Raw genomic sequence first — 19,159 nt, 5'->3', positions numbered from 1 at the left:
TACTTCTGGGACACTCTCACACTCTAAGATTGTCTTTTTTATACCCAATCATATTATCTATTTTCTTTTGTGAATAAAAATGGGTTTAAGAGATTTGCAAAGTTGCATCCCAACTTTTTGGGAATTGGGGTTGTGTATTAATGTGTTTTCATTTGTTTGAGTTCAGGTTGAAAACCTTCTTAATATCAAAATCTAATCCAATCTAGTTGTATCTTTATATTAATAGCTTTTTATAATCCTAAAATGTAGGCGGAGAACGAACGACCCTCCCTTTTAGACAAACGGGCTCTATTGTATTGCACAGTGGTGTTAATCTAGTTTGTTTTCAGGCACTTGGAGGGGAAAGCAGAAAGACTGCCAAGATGACCAGTCTGCACTGCGTAGGTGTAAAAGACAAAAGGGAATCTTCTTCCCTAGGTATGCATTGTGGCAGGAATATGTGAATCACAGGACTGGCTAAAGAGAAGGATAAATATTTTGGCAGGAAAATCTTATAACATATATGTATATGCTTCCTTGGCTTAGGAGTTCCATTCTAAAATGTGGTATTGGAAGACGACACTTACATAGTAACATAGTAACATAGTATGTAAAGTTGAAAAAAGACCAAGGTCCATTCAGTTCAATCTATGTATGTGAGTATGTGTCTGGCTTTACAACTTCATACTACATATCCCTGTAGATTGTGCGAGAATAAACTCATTCAGTAGTTTCTTGAAATTATCATATTATAAGCAGATACCACCGCCTGTGGGAGGGAATTCCAAACTTCACTACTCTCACAGTAAAATATTCCTTGCGAATTCTAAGATTGAACCTGCTCTCCTCTAACCTCTTGTTGTGTCCCCGGGTTCTTAATATAGTTTTAGGATTAAACAGTTGGTTCCTAATATTGTGGACCCATTGATGAATTTGAAGACTGCAATAAAGTTCCCTCTTAATCGCCTCTTTTCTTAGGTGAATAAGTTAAGACTTTGAATGCGGTCTTCATAACTCAGGCCTTCAATCCCCTTAATTGATTTTGTAGCCCTTCTCTGAACTCTCTCCAGTTTCAGGATGCCCCTCCTGGGAGTCGGTGACCAGAACTGTACCGCATACTCAAGATGGGACCGAACCAATGATTTATGAAGTGAAAGTATTACTCTTTGATCTCTTGCTACAATTCCTCTTTTAATACACGCCAGTATCTTAACTTTCAAAGTATTTTATTAATTTTTCAAAGTACAATAAAACAATAAAATAGCACATGATGCACAGTCAGTATAGCATACAATTGCATTACAGTTTCTTCCACATTAGCTTAATCAAGTAGTAGGAGGGGATCACTAGAGGCCATACACACACAATATATAATAGTTCTGTACAACAGAACATATCTATCCACCTATTCTTGCCAATTTATCCCCCATCACCAAAATCAAAAATCAGAACAGTCTGAGAGGAATATCTGGCCTAGGGATCCACCTATGTCTGAAGCAAACATTTGTTATGATCTCCTCCATATCTATATCAATAAAAGACTTTCTGTCCAACATCTATGTACTAAACGGCTCACATGTGCGAGCATAAAGAAAAAAAAAAACAGACAAAAAGAGGAAAAGGAAATAGATTCGCTGATACCGAATACCGATACCAGGAGTCCCATTAAGTAAGCCGGGCAGCATGTAATGACAAGGAAGCATGGAGCTGGCTTTCTGGCCAATCAGGAAGCCGGGGAGGAGGGTAATGACTCGTTGCCCGGCTTCCTGATTGGCAGCTTCCCGACCAAGCAGGAAGCCAGTGACGAGGGAACATGGAGCCAGCTTACCGGCTAACGCGCCGCCCAGCTTCTTTAATGGGACTCCCGATATCGATATTCGGTATCTGCGAGTACCAAAAAAGAAAATATCGGTACTCGATACCGAAAAAACTGTATCGGTGCATCCCTATTAAATACGGTTTTGTAGGAATTTCGGCTGCCTGAGGTCCTGAGATTGCTGGGGACCTCAGGCAGCTTTGTTTGATAGTCCAGAAAAAGGCACACCACAGCGCTCAGCAGACTCCTAATGATATTCTCCTCCAACAATCGTTTGCAGGCTGCCGTCATCAAAAGGCCACTGGGAAGTATTCCTCACAAAACATGCAAAACAAACAAACAGACAGCGCCTTGTCCCCGTGTAATGCGGTTTCTTGATTAATGAATATACAAGCTGACATAAAATACTACTCACATGGTAATCACTGAATGAATGGTACAAGGCAGAGCCCACGCAAAGCTGCCTAGCTAGCATTACCATGTCAGTAGTATTTTATGTCAGCTTATAGGTTCATTGATTAATAAATTGTATTACACGAGGACAGGGCGCCGTCTGTTTGTTGGTTTTGCAAGCTGTGTATAATAGTATCGGTCCGGCTGCACATTGCCTCCTCCTTCCTGGTGCCGGCACAGTACCACCCCACACCCACCAGCGCAGTACTCCTCCAAATACTCGGTATCGGCACCAATCTTGATACTAGTATTAGAATCAGTGCATCCCTACTATTTAATTGTGCTAGGAAGCACATCTCATCAATGAGCAAAATTCAAAATCCGTGGCGCAGGGCTGCACTGGATGGCAGTATGGGGTACAGATAGTACACCTGTACTTTTTTAAATTTCTATTTATCTTATTATTTTTTATCATTTTTAATTTCGGAATTTTTAACTTTTTTTATAACATTTAAAACAAATATTTTATTTATTATTTCTTTCTTTTTTAATTTTTTTTTTACTTAACTTTATTCCTATCACACAGAAGCTAACAAGTCCCTATATGATAGCATTTGGAGGTGACAGGTTCTCTTTATTGAACCTGTCACCTCCAATACAGGAGTTTGAGCACAGCTCCAGCGGTGGGGGGGGACCATGGAGGGGGCGGCAGCGGAGGGGGGACAGGCCTGCAGGCTTATTTCAAGTGACCTCGGCGACATCGCTGAGACTACTAGTACAAAATGAGTTGCAGCTTCCCCGCTGTACATTTAGCCCTCCTTGTCCACAGCATGGCTAAATGTAGAAAAAAAAATCTGCCCAGAACTGCATGTCCGGGGCGTCGGGTGTTAGGAATTCCACATCCCTGGGGCCAGTATCGGCTGTGCTGCCCCTCTACTCCCTGCAATCCCCAAGGCCATGGCCTTGGTGGCCGTGTGGGGAATCTGCCCTTGTGTTTAGAAATATAGGCCACTATCAAGACCCTAAAGTCCAACAAACACTCAGGTCCTGATGGCTTTACAGCCTCTTACAACAAAACGTACACCAAAATCTTAGTAAAACACCTTGCACAGCTCTTCAATGATATATTGCAAGACAAAACAAAGCAAGTGTCTCAAAGAAAAGTCAAAGAACAAAGATGTGCTTTCATTCCCTTATGTGACTAACTACTACTATGCAGTCCAAATTGCCCTGCTTCTCTCATACCACCTGATGCCTTCACTCCCATATGAATGAGTTTAGCAGCCATGGAAGTGGCACCCATAGTGATTGGCACATGGCTCTTTACCATAACGACACAAACATATACTGTAGGTAACCGTATTCCAAAGCACTCTACTAGACTGTTGGGGTTTGGTTAAAAATTCTGGGAGTCTAATGTCCCCTTACTTCCCCTTGGTCACCAGAACCTACAATCCGTAATTTCTTCCTAGGAAGAATGAACCCCAAAGATTCAGAAACTGGACCAGGGCATGCCTGTGCTGCATATACAATCTATTTACGTCAGACAGTATTCTGAGTTTTTAAACCATAAAACAAGAGTTACCAACATCTGAGGTTTTTTTTTGCATATTAGCAAATTAAAAGTAAAATTTTTGCTTAAACATTCAGATCCCCTTCCCTAAAACTACTTCATTTGAACATTCTTGCTTACATGACCCTACTTGGAAGGGAGCAATTTCTATTGTTTATTCCTCTCTATTAGAAGAGCACTGCCCAACCCTCTTATTATACATTAGTCTAAAGAAATGGGATCTACAGAAACAAATCGATTGGGTTGACAGCACCCAAATTTGGGACATCGCGGTAGAAGCCAGTTACAAACTTCTGCTAAGATGGTACATGGTTCCTCAACATTTTTTCCTCAACAACTTTTTGCAAGGTGCCTTCCCTAACTGTTTTATTGGATGTCCAGCTGTGGGCACCCTCTTACACATATGGTGGGATTGCCTGAAAATCAAACAGTTTTGGCTCAGCATTTACCAACTCATTTACACTGTACTGGGAAGAAGCCTCCAGAAAAATCACTGGGAAGCTTTACTGAATTTAAAACCTCTGGGCATTAGTACCACCTAGTTCAAACTTGTAACCTTCATATTCACGTCAGCTAAACAAACCTTAGCGAAAGCCCGGAAATCAACCACACCTACTATTGTACAGGTTAAGCTGAAAAAGTCTTTGTATTTCGTGAATGGAAAGCTATTAGTAACTCTCCATGGCTCCATGTGTAAATTGCATAAGATCTGGACTACTTGGATCACCCACTATATGCCCCCAGATGTTAAATGAATGCCAATGGCCACTAAATTGATGAATATTAAAGTATGTGGGGTCAGACCTACCCAGGGAACCCCTCTTTCCTTTCCTGCCTTGCTCCACCCCCTTTAACTATCCAGCCCTATCCCCTTCCTCTCCATTCTTTTTCCAATCTGACTGTCAATTATCTTTCCTGGACCTCCTTTTCTAATCTTTGATTCTATAGATCTGGTACACAAGATAATGTTTAGGCTTCGGTGTTCATCACCAACCTTAAGCCGTGAGTACTCCAAGCTACAACCCGACCACTCAGGGCACACCAATATAGACTCTATAGAATTTGTAATTTTTTTTGCCTCAATTGAGCTCTGCCTTCTAATTGACTAATATTTTGTTTATGACTAATCCTCTTACTATGTGCAACAATTACTGTAATGCACTCTGGTATATTCTTCTGAAACTTAATAAAAATGTATTGTAAAAGAAATTACTAGTTTAAAAACCTACACAAAATAAAAATAAAAATTACTAAAAACCACTATAGTTTGCCTTTAATGAGCCAGCGCTACCTTTAATCTATAAAATTCTGTCAGTTTTGTGTTTGTAAGCGTGACTGCATTCTTTTCTCTATTTTTGTTATTCCAGAAATGTGACTTGGAATAATCTTGCCATTCCGGATACGCATTGTTCACCAGATGGAGAAGGATACCAGTGTCCCCGAGGCTTTAAGTGTATGGATCTGGAAAACCTTGGTCTGAGTAGACAGGAACTTGGATACAGTGGCTTCAATGAAATTGGTACGTGCTAGTACAAAATATACATTTGTATAGTATGTATTTATAACTTTTTTGCATATGCACTATATGCGTAAGTATGTATTTACAGTTATGTGCTTTTCTCTGGTTTGTCCTCTTAGCAATCTGTTAGAACATGCATCTATTTTGCAGACATACCTATTATTGTTATTGGATTCTTACCTAATTAATGACAACTTTTACACTTCTCTTTAAGTCTAGCCATCAAAATATTAAGGGAGATGTAGAAACCATTAGGTTATAAGGTGGGCAAGGCTGGATTTCCATCTCTGGAGCTTGTAGACACACAACCTTTAGCATACATAAGAATCCTTCTGTGCTGGGATCACCTTTTTTACACAGGACATTTTCTTGTTTTAATAGTCCTTAAAGCTGAACTCCAGACATATAGGTAAATATGAAGATGAAATACATGTATGGGAGCTGTTTAACTGTCAAGATTTGTATTTCTGTCAGTTCTGTCCAGAGAGTTACTCAGCTTTCCCACACAGCAAAACCCTATCTGGCAGGGGAAGATACCAGATCTTTCCCTGCTGCAGTTCAGTAACATTTACAAATCTCCTCCCTGCCCTCACTCTGTGAATAGACAGTGAAAAGAGAAGCAGCAGTTTGCTTTTTGCTCCTATCCGCATGCTCCTTGCACTGCAGCATGACCGATTGGCTTCCTGCTGTCTCCCCCTTCCCAATCTGAACTCTGTGGTTCATAGACTCCAAGAGTATATTCCCAGTCAAATTAAGGTACTTACACTGCACTACACAGCTGCATAAATGTGCATCTTTTATAATTGCCCAGAGTGCAGCTTTAACCATGTTAGAACATTGTTTCTATATGAATAATTGATTTTTTATTTTTGTTGATCGTGGGGAAAAAAATGCATTGCCTATTTCTCAGTGCTACCTGTAGGCACAAGCATACAGTGCATAATGGTAAGTCCTGCTCTAAGTGTAGGAGATTTACTTTCCTGATACAGATGTGCAGTAACCTGGATAAGACAAGGATATAACTATGCCTTTGCTGAATCATTCTATGAAATATGAGCGCTGGTTGAATTTTGCACTGAAAGACCCTGGTCAGGTACTATTTGGTTTCAGTGCTAATATTTTTTGGGAGTACATTTACTGATAGAGAAGGATAAGTTATGGTTAGGCTTAGAGTCAAGGGTTGGGATGTTAATTTAGGGTTAAGTAAGAGGCATAGGGTTTATTGATAGGTTTAATTAAAGAGCTATAGGTTAATGTTAACAATTTGCATTTTCTTTTAAGAATACTAGCTTTATCTGGCTTTAGTACTTTGTGAGTCGCTGACCTGGAAAAGCATGCAGATTGGAAAGCCAAAGTCAAATCAGAATGCTCTCCTTACTTGTGCCAGATCAGTGCCTCATAATGTCAACAGAAAACAGCCAAAAAAACAGCATTTTCAGAAACAGAGGTCAGCAATAGCAACCTCTATTTTCTTTTAAGTCTTCTTGGAAACACAATTAAACCCACAGATATAACTGCTTCCCAAAATAAAGCACAAGTTAAAAATGCTCAATTAGATCTCTAATCAAATATAAAAAAGTTTTCTGCAGTGCTTTCATTTCCACTTTGCCTACTAGTGTATGTGCGGTATATGCCACATCCAAGATATGGCAATGATAATAAAAGTTACAGTTGCCAGCATGCTTATGTCATCTCTCAGATGAACATTCAATTCTCAAATGGCTAGTGTCATAGCTCGTCACGTGTGTAGCACCATAGCCACTGCAGATCTAAATAGAGACCAAAATGGCACCATCCTTAGTGGATAGGAGGATAGTAGAATTTTGTTCTGTCTAATTTTTAGGGTTAGATTAAAGGTAAAATTAGTATTAAAATATCTGTGTTTTTACACTCAACACAATCAGTCCATAAAAATACATTTCCCCAATAAAGTACGTGCTGATATTTTTGCCCAAACACTTATAGTTTTAAATTTTTAAGTCTCCGCCTCAAGCTCTCTCATTGCTCTCTCTCATTGCTCTTTCTCTCTCTACTAATTTTTGATCGGGGAGTGCGTTTACAGGGAAGAGGTAGCAAGGGACAGCGCTATATTGAGCACATCACTTAGACACCAAATAGTTTTGTTATTTCCTATCAGAAAATAAAATAATCATGGTTAAAGAAATACAAATAATTTGTCAGGTGGATATAGAAAATATTGGACTATTTTAAGCTGACAGACTTGTCAAATATACCAACTTTACATGCAAATGTAATATTATATGAAGTATATGCCATTATAAAGTCCAGTAGGTGGTCTTTCCAGGCATGATAGAACCTTATTGAATATAAAATGCTGACAGTGCTTACTCTATGCTGACAGCATATGTTTATTTGCATTTATATGAAGGTGCCCAATCCACCTACAGCTGTCACATCTATAGCATTAAATGGCATCTAATAGAAACATGTTTATTTTTTTTTGTTACATTTATGGGAGAAGTACACATAAATGCAATAATCAATATACGTATATTGTAAGGACTTTCATTCATTGGTTTCCATAAAATGTGTTGTACTTTATGCAGTAAAGATGGGTGGATACATCTTTAATGTTGAGGGTGTTTACCTCTCAGAAACTTTCCTCTAAGCAATGGATTTCCTTGCCATGTATTTTTTGTTTTGTTTTTTCAGCTTTCCAACTTTTCTGGGTAGTGCTGTTGCACCTTGGTTATTCCCCAGCTTCAAGCCAGGAGAAAAAAACCTTTCCTGTCAGACTCAGACTAGAAGCTGGGGCATTCATGAATAGATTTTAACTAAACCCTGTAAACTCTATATGAAAAAATAACACACTGATCCATGACTTGTAACTTCGGCTCTTACGACTGGCTTCACATATCTGTGTTGTGGTAACATGCAGTAAAATGTCTTAACCATGCGTGTGTTGTGGTGTTTCTTGCAAATGTACCACATTGGCAGTGTATTATATTAAAATACACACACAATGGTCGTTAACGCACAGTATATTGCACATTATATTAACCTGTATGTAGTTACTGCTCATGTGTAAAGGGAGCCTAAAAGAAACCTTTCCATAGAAAACTTAGAGGCTGCCTGAACTTCTCATCATGGAAATGCTGATTGCCTATCTATCATGATGACCCTTTAGCTTTAATACATTTGCTTCAGTAACCCAGAACAAGCATGCAGAAAAGGAATTTTGACTTTATTTTGATTTTGCTGATCTGCATACTCATACTTCCAAACTTTCTGACATGAGAAAGAGGGTCATCTTCAAGCACAATGTATTTAGGTAATGGACACACTCATTACGCCCCCAGTTATGCAGATTTATGTGCCAAAAATAATTGGTTAAATGCAGAATCGTTTTTTTCCATGCTGGCTTTGTTTTTTAAAATAGCAAACAAGATAATTAAGTGATAGGATGAAGGTTTTCGTGTTTAATACCATTTTTGATCGATAAATAGAACATTTTCATAGATATTTATACATCAGATCATCGGGCACATCGGGCCAACTGAGAAGGAGAGAGGAACAGAGGGATTTGGTTACAGATGAAAGAAAGTCCCTCCAAATGAGGGAAGTTGGGGAAGTATGCTTGAAGAATGATGGAATTATTCTTGGCCAGGTATAGTGTTGCTAGCTATTAGATCAGTATAGCAGCCAGTTAAATTGGCATTTTTAAAATGTGGTTATCCATGGCAGACCCCATATTTCTTTCAGGAAAAAAATTATTGTTAACCTTCCCAACAGCAAATTAGATCCAATGTCCACATCACAATAATTTTCGGTGCTATTTATAATTATGTAGAAAGCAGTTAATTAAGTATATATGACAAAACTGAAATATTGATTACTGAATTTCTATTTATTTTCCACATCAACATAACAGAAAACAAGCCTTTTTATGACTGTTGTCCTATAACCTATAATCCTACTAGCAGATCGCCGACTCTATTAAGCTGACAGAATCTGCTGCTGACCGCGTGAGACAGGTCCTTAAAAATCTAATCATGTTTCTGAAGACCAGAAAACAAGACTACAACATAACATCCTCCTAGTGACTCTGTGTGAATTATGTAGATTTTCTGATTATGCAAATGCTTTATTGCTAAAAACAGAAAACAGATTGAACATTTCACATGCCTCAAAGAATATGAAGAACTAATGTAAATGCAGAGATCTTTTGAAGTGATTCCACTCTCCTTGATCTTTTATACAAATATACAGTTTACATATTTTTTTCACTCTCTTTACATGCTTTTGCTGATTTGGTAGAATACAGTAATTCTGGAGTTGTTACAGAAACTTGTCACAAACTGTCATACGCTTAGAGCTAGTATTAGTGGAATGCCAATTTGGCAGGAGTGTTAACTTGTCCGATTAAATCATACATCTTCATATAGAGCTCACTAACAATGCCTGCAGGGGTGCTGGTTTCAGTGCAGAAACTTGAAAAGCAAAAGTTCATCATAATTTAAAAAATGGACTTATCTACCAAAATTTGCTGTCTACTCAGTCTGTTTTTTTAATAGAATGGCATGAAAGGAAACCTGTCATGATACAAGTAATTTGGCTGCCACTGCAAGCCTCTGCTCTTGCAAGGTGATCCTATGGCCCCTTTTTCATGATTTTCCATCCACTCAGTGTACAGAACGTATGTCAGTTTTGTGTCATCTGTGTCTGTTCCGTTTAGCTGAACCAAGCAGACCCATGTTAGGTCTAATGAGTCTAACTGAGAAGGAGAGAGGGACAGAGGGATTTGGTTGCAGAACACAGGAAGTTCCTTCAAATGAGGGAAGTTGGGGAAGTATGCTTGAAGAATGATGGAATTATTCTTGGCCAGGTATAGTGTTGCTAGCTATTAGATCAGTGAATGCAATAATGTATTCATGAAAGGATTGCACAGGTATGCAAGGCAAATAGTTTTGCCCTTATGACAATTTGGTACAAAACAATACAAGATGCATAGACAACTGTGAAAAGTATACAAAAGAAATACATACAATATATTATGAATGTAAAAAGAGACCACGGTGGGAAATGCCCAAACAGTACTAGAGGCCAACAGCCTTAGCATACTTCTTCCAGACACCTCATATCCGTTAATGTTAAGTAGGATAATTTCTATGAACATAAATAAGATTCTCATAAGGAATTATATGAATAACCATCGTGGTCCCCTGAGAGACCATAGGGTAACCCGACTGCATCCACTTAGTAGCAATTCGTTTACGAGCCATAAACAGCGTTTCTCTCAAGAAAATCCTAGTAGAATGAGGTCACTCCCCATCATCGGGAAGGCCAAAAAGACAGACTTCATGAGTACACAATACTCATTTAGATAACATTAAAGATAATGTAGACGTCATCAACCACCAAAAGTTTGCAATCACTTGGGAGGACCAAATCATATGAAAAGGTCTGCACTTGGTTGTGAACATTGCAGACAGTAAGTGGTAGACATATGTTTCATCCTACAAAGTGACAGGGGTGTTAAAAATATTTGATGAATATTATGTAACTGAATCAATTTATTATTTACAGCCGGTGACACCATTAGATGTGAAGAACAAATGTACACCCAATCTTTGTCAGCTAAAGTAGGGATACACTGCTGTCATTTAGATCCAAACACCAATGGAGACCCTATAAGTTTATCAGATAGCAGCTGGGAATATACTACAGAGACTAGACCCCAAGGGCCTTGGGATCGTTATTTTTTTTAAAGCAATTAGCATAAGTACCAGAATTTTTATTTTTGTCAGCCACCTGAGAACGAGCAATAGAAGCTCATCAGGCTCACAAACTGTTACTTAAAGTGAGCACATGTAATGAGCACGGCCCTGTGAGAAGCGTAAACACATACAAGTAGGTTGAAGAAGGATACTGACATAATTTCCTTACAAATGTCACTATTGGAAAAGTATGTTACAAATGTATACATGTGACAAAGGCCCTAGATGACCCACTGATTAGAATTTACGTTCCAGTAAGTTTATTAAATAAAGACTGAGACTTGGCAGAGCTGGAGTTCTGCTTTATTAGAACTCTCCAGTTGACTGCTATTAAACTTGAGTATCTTTAATCGTTGCTTAAAGAAATGCTTAACACTTTTAATAGTTGAAGACACAAGGCTTTAAAGGTCATATCTTGAAAAAACGGAGCCAAGGTTGATTCAGTCGGAGCTGCATTCCACAGCCTTCTTCAGAATACATTTGTGTCACACTCAATCAATATAAGCAGTTTATATCTTAGCAACAGTGATGAGGGGCAGCCCCAATTGAAAGAAAATTATGTTTTCACATATTATTGATTTGGCATAGTTTAGGAATAGTATGTGGTTTTGGCATCAGTTGTATATCTCAGGGAAACATTTCACTTTCAGATGGCAGTGTCAAACTTGGCAAACTTTTTATGTAATTTTCTATTTTTATTTAGGAAACAAACACCACTCATGAAGTACTTGAGCAACAGCCTTTTGATGAAATACATTGCATACCAGCTGTGTCCCTCTTTTGGAACCTAATCCTTTGGTCCCTCATTATTCCTGTGTTGCTCCTCTTTTTTGGTCTAGTGTATAGACCTCTATAATAAATGCACTATTTAACTACCTAAAGTGTAATGTTACACTAAACTTTTCACAGAGACATTTTTATTATTGAATTATTAATTTGAGAAACCAATATAAAGGAAAAGTAGTGATGAAAAGAGTACTGGTATGTTTAACCCTAATCCTTCATGCTGCACATAACTGAGGTGTGGCAGGGGTACATAATTTGCCTACAGGCTTGGTGCTAAAAGGTGTCCCTCTTTCTCATCTCAGAAAGTTGGGAGGTATGTTAAGGAGTCAATATAATCAAACTGAACTCTGGAAACTGTGCCCAAAAAAATACACAGTGAGCAAAGAACTAGGCTCCAGTATTGTCCGTGGTCTCCCTTCAGCCTAATCTTTTCTACATTACTGATTTACTGTGCTTTGTGACTTTATGGGACCATCTTGCTAGAGACAGAGTTTTGCCTCCTCATATCAGAGCCTCCGGCAAAGAGAAAAATTATCAGCACAGTAGTGACATCACCACATCATCGGTTGCATATGTGACAGGGTGACAACACAGAAGCACAATTAGGAAACAATAGGAAGAACCTTCATGGCAGTATAATCAAGTATTATTTTAATTAAGTCACAGATTTAAAAAATGTGTACTTTGTTAAATGCAAGCAGTGTAAGTTCCTAGATTCAACTTGGCATGAGCCTCAAGCCGACTTATAACTCATAAATCAGTCTCTCAATCTCTCTTATACAAGTTAACCTTATATAAGAAAAATCATAAATAAAAATTGTCTGAATTGCCCTTAGCCACCAATCATGATTTGGAAAATGACATTTACTAAATGAAAAGGTAGATGTGATTGTTATGGAGCAGTAAAATAATTTCTCATTGCTGCAACGTGATGGCTTGAGACTTGTGTAATTACTAAGCATAATAGGACTAGATTATGAAAATTAGAGGTAAAGTGGAGCTGTTAGCGAACAATTTCAGTTCCTAGGTTTACTTCAGATCTGAAATCTGGTTGGTTATCATGGGCAGCCATTCCAGTTTTACTCCGTTTCCATAAATCATGATTTAAGCCATGTTGTAGGGATGATTATGTGATGATTCAGTTTTGCCAGTGTCACTTTGCAATGGCAGAATAACTGAAAAATCAGTTTTCCTTATCATTAGTAGAATCTTCTCTTTTGCTGCTGAAATGTAATAGCCAGTGAGGGAACAATAAAGGTAGAAAAAGAGAATCTCCATAGGATAATGTAACTGGAATGTTAGTAATTGCTTCACTATCAAGGTGACCAGAATCATTAATCTGACATGGGGCTCATTTGTGTCTTCAGGTATGTTTACCAGTGTAACCTTTTTTTTTCTTTTCGACCTTCCCTTTTTTTAAATGGTCTCATTTACTCTGCAGCAAACCAGATTCAAACTTTTATTGTACAACTGTCATTTCCAGGCATGTTTAAATCTGATTGGTGGTCCTAGGGCATAAGAGAGTTCCTTATTTTAGACAATTTGTCCCACTCTTAGAGGCCACAGTATAAATATGTGAAGATGGTTCTTTATCCGATATACAAAGTATATAGGAGCCTGCATTGGGTTATTTGACAATCTTTAGCCACGTTGTTATTATGTATTGTGTGTAACCACACTCTTCTAACGCCTCCAGCACAATTGGTTTTATTTTTGTTGTTTTAATGTTTTATGTTTTTTTGTTTAAACTGCTAATTTTTAAATTGAATTACACTTTTGCTGTTTTTGGAGGGACACAAAACCTAATAATCTTGGGTGGGTATGACATAATTTTTTTCATTGGCATAAAGATTAAGAAGCTGTATATAACCTAATTTGCCAGTATCATGGTGGCCTACTGCCTTTAGGCTATGTTAGAAATCTGAAACAAAAAAAGAAGTTTGAGATCCATTTTACATGTATATAGTTTTAAGTTGATTTGCACCAATATCAGTTGAATTGGGCAAAGATCTCCTTTTAATCGGTCTTTGCAAACAGTGCCTGCAGAGGGACCGCACAGGAAATAGTAATCAGGTTCGAAATCTTTGTCTGTTTTGCAAGGTGACCTGACTCCAGAAATCAGCTTAGGCATCCCACCTCCCCACTTATAAAAACATGAATGTTCAGATGGCCCATGCATTTGTGTTTATGCCTGTATGTAGACCTTCAGACTCTCCTTATGTGTCTGCATCAAAAGTACACCTATTATTTAACCCTAACATTCCTTCTGCTGAAATGAACAGGCTGGAGCCCCACTCACTCTCACAAAAGTCCTCAGTCAGCTTCATATTTGCACTTGGTGTTCAGAGTTTACAGCAGTGAAATGGTGGGCATTTATTCACACTAGGAAGTATCTTTATGTAGACTATTTAAAAATGGGCACTTGTTCTGACAGTAATATGTATTACGCCTTCCAAGAATTTAAGTTGTCTAACTGTCATGCTGATATCCATTGGCTTTGTACTTTAAAGACGAACTGAAATCTGTAGAAATGGCAGGTAGAGGGTGAAGGACTATTCACCAGCATTGCTTGTGGTCTTCCTGCAGCTGATCTTTCTTTATTACCATGATTGTGTACACTGCTTCTCTGTGTGGAGGCAGCCATCTTGGAAGAGGAATGGCTTTGCTTCCTTATGTCAGAGCCTCCAGAAAGGAGAACATCACCGTGGTAATGTCACCAAATCTTACTTTAAATCAAGCAGTCATGGGCAGGAGTGCCTTAGATCTCACACTGCAGATATATAACTATGAGGCTGTAGGCACAGGAGTGCCTAGTCACCCTTACAAACCTAGAAGTGCACTGCCATTTTCCCAGAGACATTCCAGTAAAAGGGTCAATTATTATGTGTACTGCTTAGGCGCAATTGACATTTCTAAATGTTCCCTGTAACACAGCAAATATTTATTTTTGAGGTCAGGTCTACTTGGAAGTATGCACATCGGGTATATTTTGAATACACCTAACTTACTAAATGCTTGATCTGGGTTAGAGACTTACAACATAAAGCCAGAAATAGCTAGGTAAGAAGTTTAAATAAATTTGGACAGCAATGACAAGCTACAATTTTTCCCATTTTAGGTTATATTTAAAGCTAGAATATACGTCACTAAAGCACAATGATATCCATTATTTTGGCAGCAGTTATCAATCCGCAGCCATCCCATAGAAAACAATGTGACAAGTTGCAATTCTATTCTCAGCGTGTTGCTCATGTGACTGCTATGAATCGCCATCTTATTTACAGGTAGACAGTTCCTAGAAGAATGTTAGAAGGAGCTTTTACCACACTCTCCTGCAATCTTCTTGCAGGCATTTGCTCAACTCATTTCAAAGGTAAACTCACTGCTGCATCTGTACTTCTTCCATGTCAAATTAAAGGTGCTCAGAAACCAGTCTAAGGCTAAGAGCAAGTGGTGATCTCAATTTCAAGCATCATTTGAGATTATAAGACGATTTCCATACTGCAAGAAGGTGATGATGAATTCTTTAGGAATTTGGAATTGTTCATTATTGCCCAGAAAGATTTTCCAATTCTCCACACATGCATATTTGTTAAGGTTGGATGAAGTGTGTGATATCTTCCTACCTGACACTCTTGAGAAGATATAAACCTGTCTATGGACAGTATTAGCCTTAGTTGTGGTGATAACCCATGGCGTCTTTGATTATAATTCATGGATAAAAAATCACTCTGCACTGTAAGCACCCCACAACTATCCATCCAATAGTGCAAGGGAAACCAATAGGATTTTGTATTTTCTAGAATATCCCTCAACTGAAGCAGCGAGAATATTAATCCCTGTATGAACCCAAAAATAGTCTGATTTAACTTGTGTATCCAGCAGTTAGTTTGTGCATGAATTCTGCAGCAGACAGCTAGCAGCTGTGTGGAATGTGTCTAGAAATTCAATGCCTATTCAGGTCAGCTACAAATATTGTTACATTTAACTGTACCATTGTAATAGGGTGCATTCTATATTTATATTCCTTATACAGAAGCAACAATTTGTAAATACCAATAATCTAGTCCTGAATTTTTGATCATAACAAAGCCGATATAAGCCTTTAGTCTTTACAAATAATCCTTTGTAATTGGCAAGCTACTTCAACACTGCTTCTTCTTTTGTTGTAGCATCCCTGATGGTCAATTAATACTTTGTGTTTGGACAATGCATTAGTACTGTGCAAGTACATGTTTTGCAAAATTGGCTTATTTACCAGTTAGGTCAAAATCTTCAGACACATTTTTAATAAGACAGTTTGTTTTGCACCTGAGATCTCTGGGAAAAAAAATGGTAAGAAAATGATGGCCATAAAAACAGAGTAGCTTATTAAAATCACATGCTGGTTAAAATTAAAAATTAATCCTTGAAATGCATTTAGAAACACTGTCTGCCCAGGGTTTCAGCATTTCATTCAGACATGGCTTTAGTGCACCAGACCACATCACGAATTTTGTGGGGGGTAAATGAAGAATTCCTTTTTTTTATGCAGGAAAGCTATTCCTAATGGTACTGCAGGCTTCTTGTTGTCTCTCACAAATAGAAAGCCTGATGTTTCACAGTGCAAGTACTCAGATGTTTCTTACAGCCACCAGTCAAATTAAAACCTGGCTTGTAAATTTAATTGGCAAAGCAGCAAGCAGAGAGGAAGTTACACCGCAGATGGTTCAGGAAGTACGCACCCACTGAACAGTGCAAGGAGGAAACAGGAAGCCACTAACTTGCACTACTAGGCTTTCCACTGCAGTGCGATGAAAAAAGTAATGCTGCGCATCAAAAATGGATGTCAATGCAATGGAACGAAACTAAAAAAGAAATACAAAGAAGTTTTTCCACTCAGGACATGTTAATTTAAATAAAGATTGGCAAAAAAATTACAAAAAAATTATTAAAAAAACGCAACAGAACAGAAGTCAACGGAGGTTGAAATTGCAAGTCAATGGACCTCCGTTAAATGTATATTTGTCAATAAGTTTTTATATATTGACATATCATATCTTACATATCATATCTGCTCAATATTCAAATTGTTCTTTATATTTATGAGAGTATGCTACTACACAGCATGACTGTGTCTAAAAGGTTGTGGATGGCTCAAACAATGTGTTATCAACAATTATGAGTGTCACTAAAAAAAATCTTCTTAGCTTGTGTTACATGGAGTCTGGAATATAGTGGTGACACTCTTTGTTACTGAAACCATACCACTGTGGGCTGCAGTGTCTGGGAGGGAGAGCAAATGAGATACAAATGAAGACGTATTTGGCTAAGCTAGGGAAAGTAAAGGACGTTTTTTGTTTACTTAAATAGGCCTGTGCATCACATAATAACTGGATCTACCTAAAACATAGAAAGCATTTGTTGACCCTCACTTATTAAATTCTTGCCATCCACCCGTTGTAAATAAATGGACGGACTGCAAGCTCCTTACAGGAGGGCACCATAAATATATACAGCTTTTTTGAGCAGAACACACCAACAGTTGTAAACAGCCGGTAATGGCTGTTGCATACAAGCGTTCGGGCAGCTCTATAGCCGTCTGATTGCTTGTACTGTGGCCAACAGTGTGCCCCCCTTTCAGCACCTCCCCCACCGTTACCGTCTATCCTTGGCTCTGCTTTCCCCTCCGTGGGCCTGGGAACAGTTGGGCAGCTATCAGTATTAGGATCGGAGAGAGATCAGCACTCTCCCACCTGTATACATCACTTCCACATTCAGCTGTAATTTCTCTGGCTGCCAGAGAAGAGGTATTAGGTATTGCACATTGTGCAGGGGTCAGGAGTGCGTAACATACAGAGTTCAGGGATCAGGACTAAATAACGCACAGTGTGCAGGGGACAGAACTGTGTAAAAATGCTAGAGACAAAATTATGTAATGCACAGTGAACAGAAGTCAGGAGTAAGTAATGCACAGACTACATGAGTCAGGAGTAGGTGAAGAACAGAGTGCAGGGGTCAGGAGTGAATAATGCAGAGTTGCCTCTCCATTTGTATGGATAAATAGGCCTAATTGTATATTGCACTAAGTTTGCTAACGCACAACTTTTGCTGCTGTTAAAGCTGCTTTCACTACCATCCCTCCAATTTCTGTTTTTGTCATTCTTTCCTCTAACCTAAGTGCCAAAGAAAATCCACTTGTAAGACCAAACAGTGAATAGAAATGCTCCAGGTTTGGATGCCTCAAACTCCAGCACGATTTTTCTTCCATATGTCCTTGCCTACCGACTGTCAGCCTTGTAACACAAAGCTGAGTGAAGTGCTCTGGGAGTTTTCCCCTGCTCTGTGCTACAGGTTGGACACTTGGTGGGCAAGTCGGCAAGCAGGGAGAGAAGCCAGCAGCTGCAGAAGTAACATATGGAAGAAAGAAAATGCAAGGGATCATGGCGGTGGGACCCGGGGCAATAACCAGCAGATGTGGGTCATGAGCCTCTCGTGCTAGCAATGCCCATGGCAAGAATTAAATTGCATTAGTGAAAATTACATGCATCTATTGACACACATACATACAAAATATACACTGCATACATACATAATTACCATGCACTTTAAAATCTAAGGTTCAGCGCTAATGACTGCATGCGATTGCTCCCATAGCCTTTGGCATTACCTATAAGGAGTTAGTCATTTCAACTTGCATGCATTATTGTGGCCCATTTAAAATAATAGGTTAAATTAGCATATGAGCAGGTTGTCCTGAAGCCCACCCTTTTAGTCCCTAGATAACAAGGCTTGATCTGAGCTGCTTAATACTAATAAGAGGATTTTATTGTTTGTACCAAGAGTCTAGAAGGACCAGAAAGCTTAATGTAAAGCTGTCTCAGCATTGTATTCCCAGGGTGAGGCATATGCTGTAAATAAGATGCTATTAAATATTCTCTTGCTTATCATTATTTTGCACAAAATACAGAATGTGTTCAGTGCATTGTTTCTAATTACTGCAAATGTGGTACTGTTAAGGCACATACAATAAAGCTTGCCTAAATCAGATATGAAACATGTATGGTGTGTTAAATATATTACTACTGTATTTTCAAGACTTTGTCTTCAAGCTCAAATCCAGGCTTTGCAGTACATAAAAAATATTACATACAGCATAAATACATCAAGAAAGATGTCTTAACTTGTCTTTATATCAGCAGCCTACAATCCAGTTCACAAAAAGAGAAGAGAGCACAGTGATGACCTTACCAGTATAAGGATGCTCCATTATTCTCCTTTTTTCAGTTTAGTGATAAGCCCTTAAAGCTGAACTTCTTCTTTGAAAATTGATATACACTTTCTAGCTTGTGATGTCACCCCTCCCCCCCCCCCTT

At 38.5% G+C, this 19,159-nt stretch overlaps 1 protein-coding gene across 1 annotated transcript in view; it reads left to right on the top strand.

The window, feature by feature from the left end:
* The window catches only part of LOC108798310 (sodium leak channel non-selective protein), a gene marked incomplete at its 3' end in the record, with an annotated part of 337,938 nt that overhangs the window by 116,152 nt on the left and 202,627 nt on the right, over positions 1–19,159 (top strand). Inside the window, exon 8 of the mRNA XM_018570048.1 lies at positions 5,129–5,280. Coding sequence (XP_018425550.1) covers positions 5,129–5,280 — 152 coding nt within the window. The remainder of the gene's footprint in view (positions 1–5,128; positions 5,281–19,159) is intronic.

This window comes from Nanorana parkeri, unplaced genomic scaffold, assembly GCF_000935625.1.
Source record: "Nanorana parkeri isolate BGI_ZX_2015 unplaced genomic scaffold, ASM93562v1 scaffold1447, whole genome shotgun sequence".
In the NCBI taxonomy this organism is placed as follows: Eukaryota; Metazoa; Chordata; class Amphibia; order Anura; family Dicroglossidae; genus Nanorana; species Nanorana parkeri.
The sequence above is the reverse complement of the archived record's forward strand: the minus strand, read 5'-3'. Positions and strand labels throughout refer to the sequence as shown.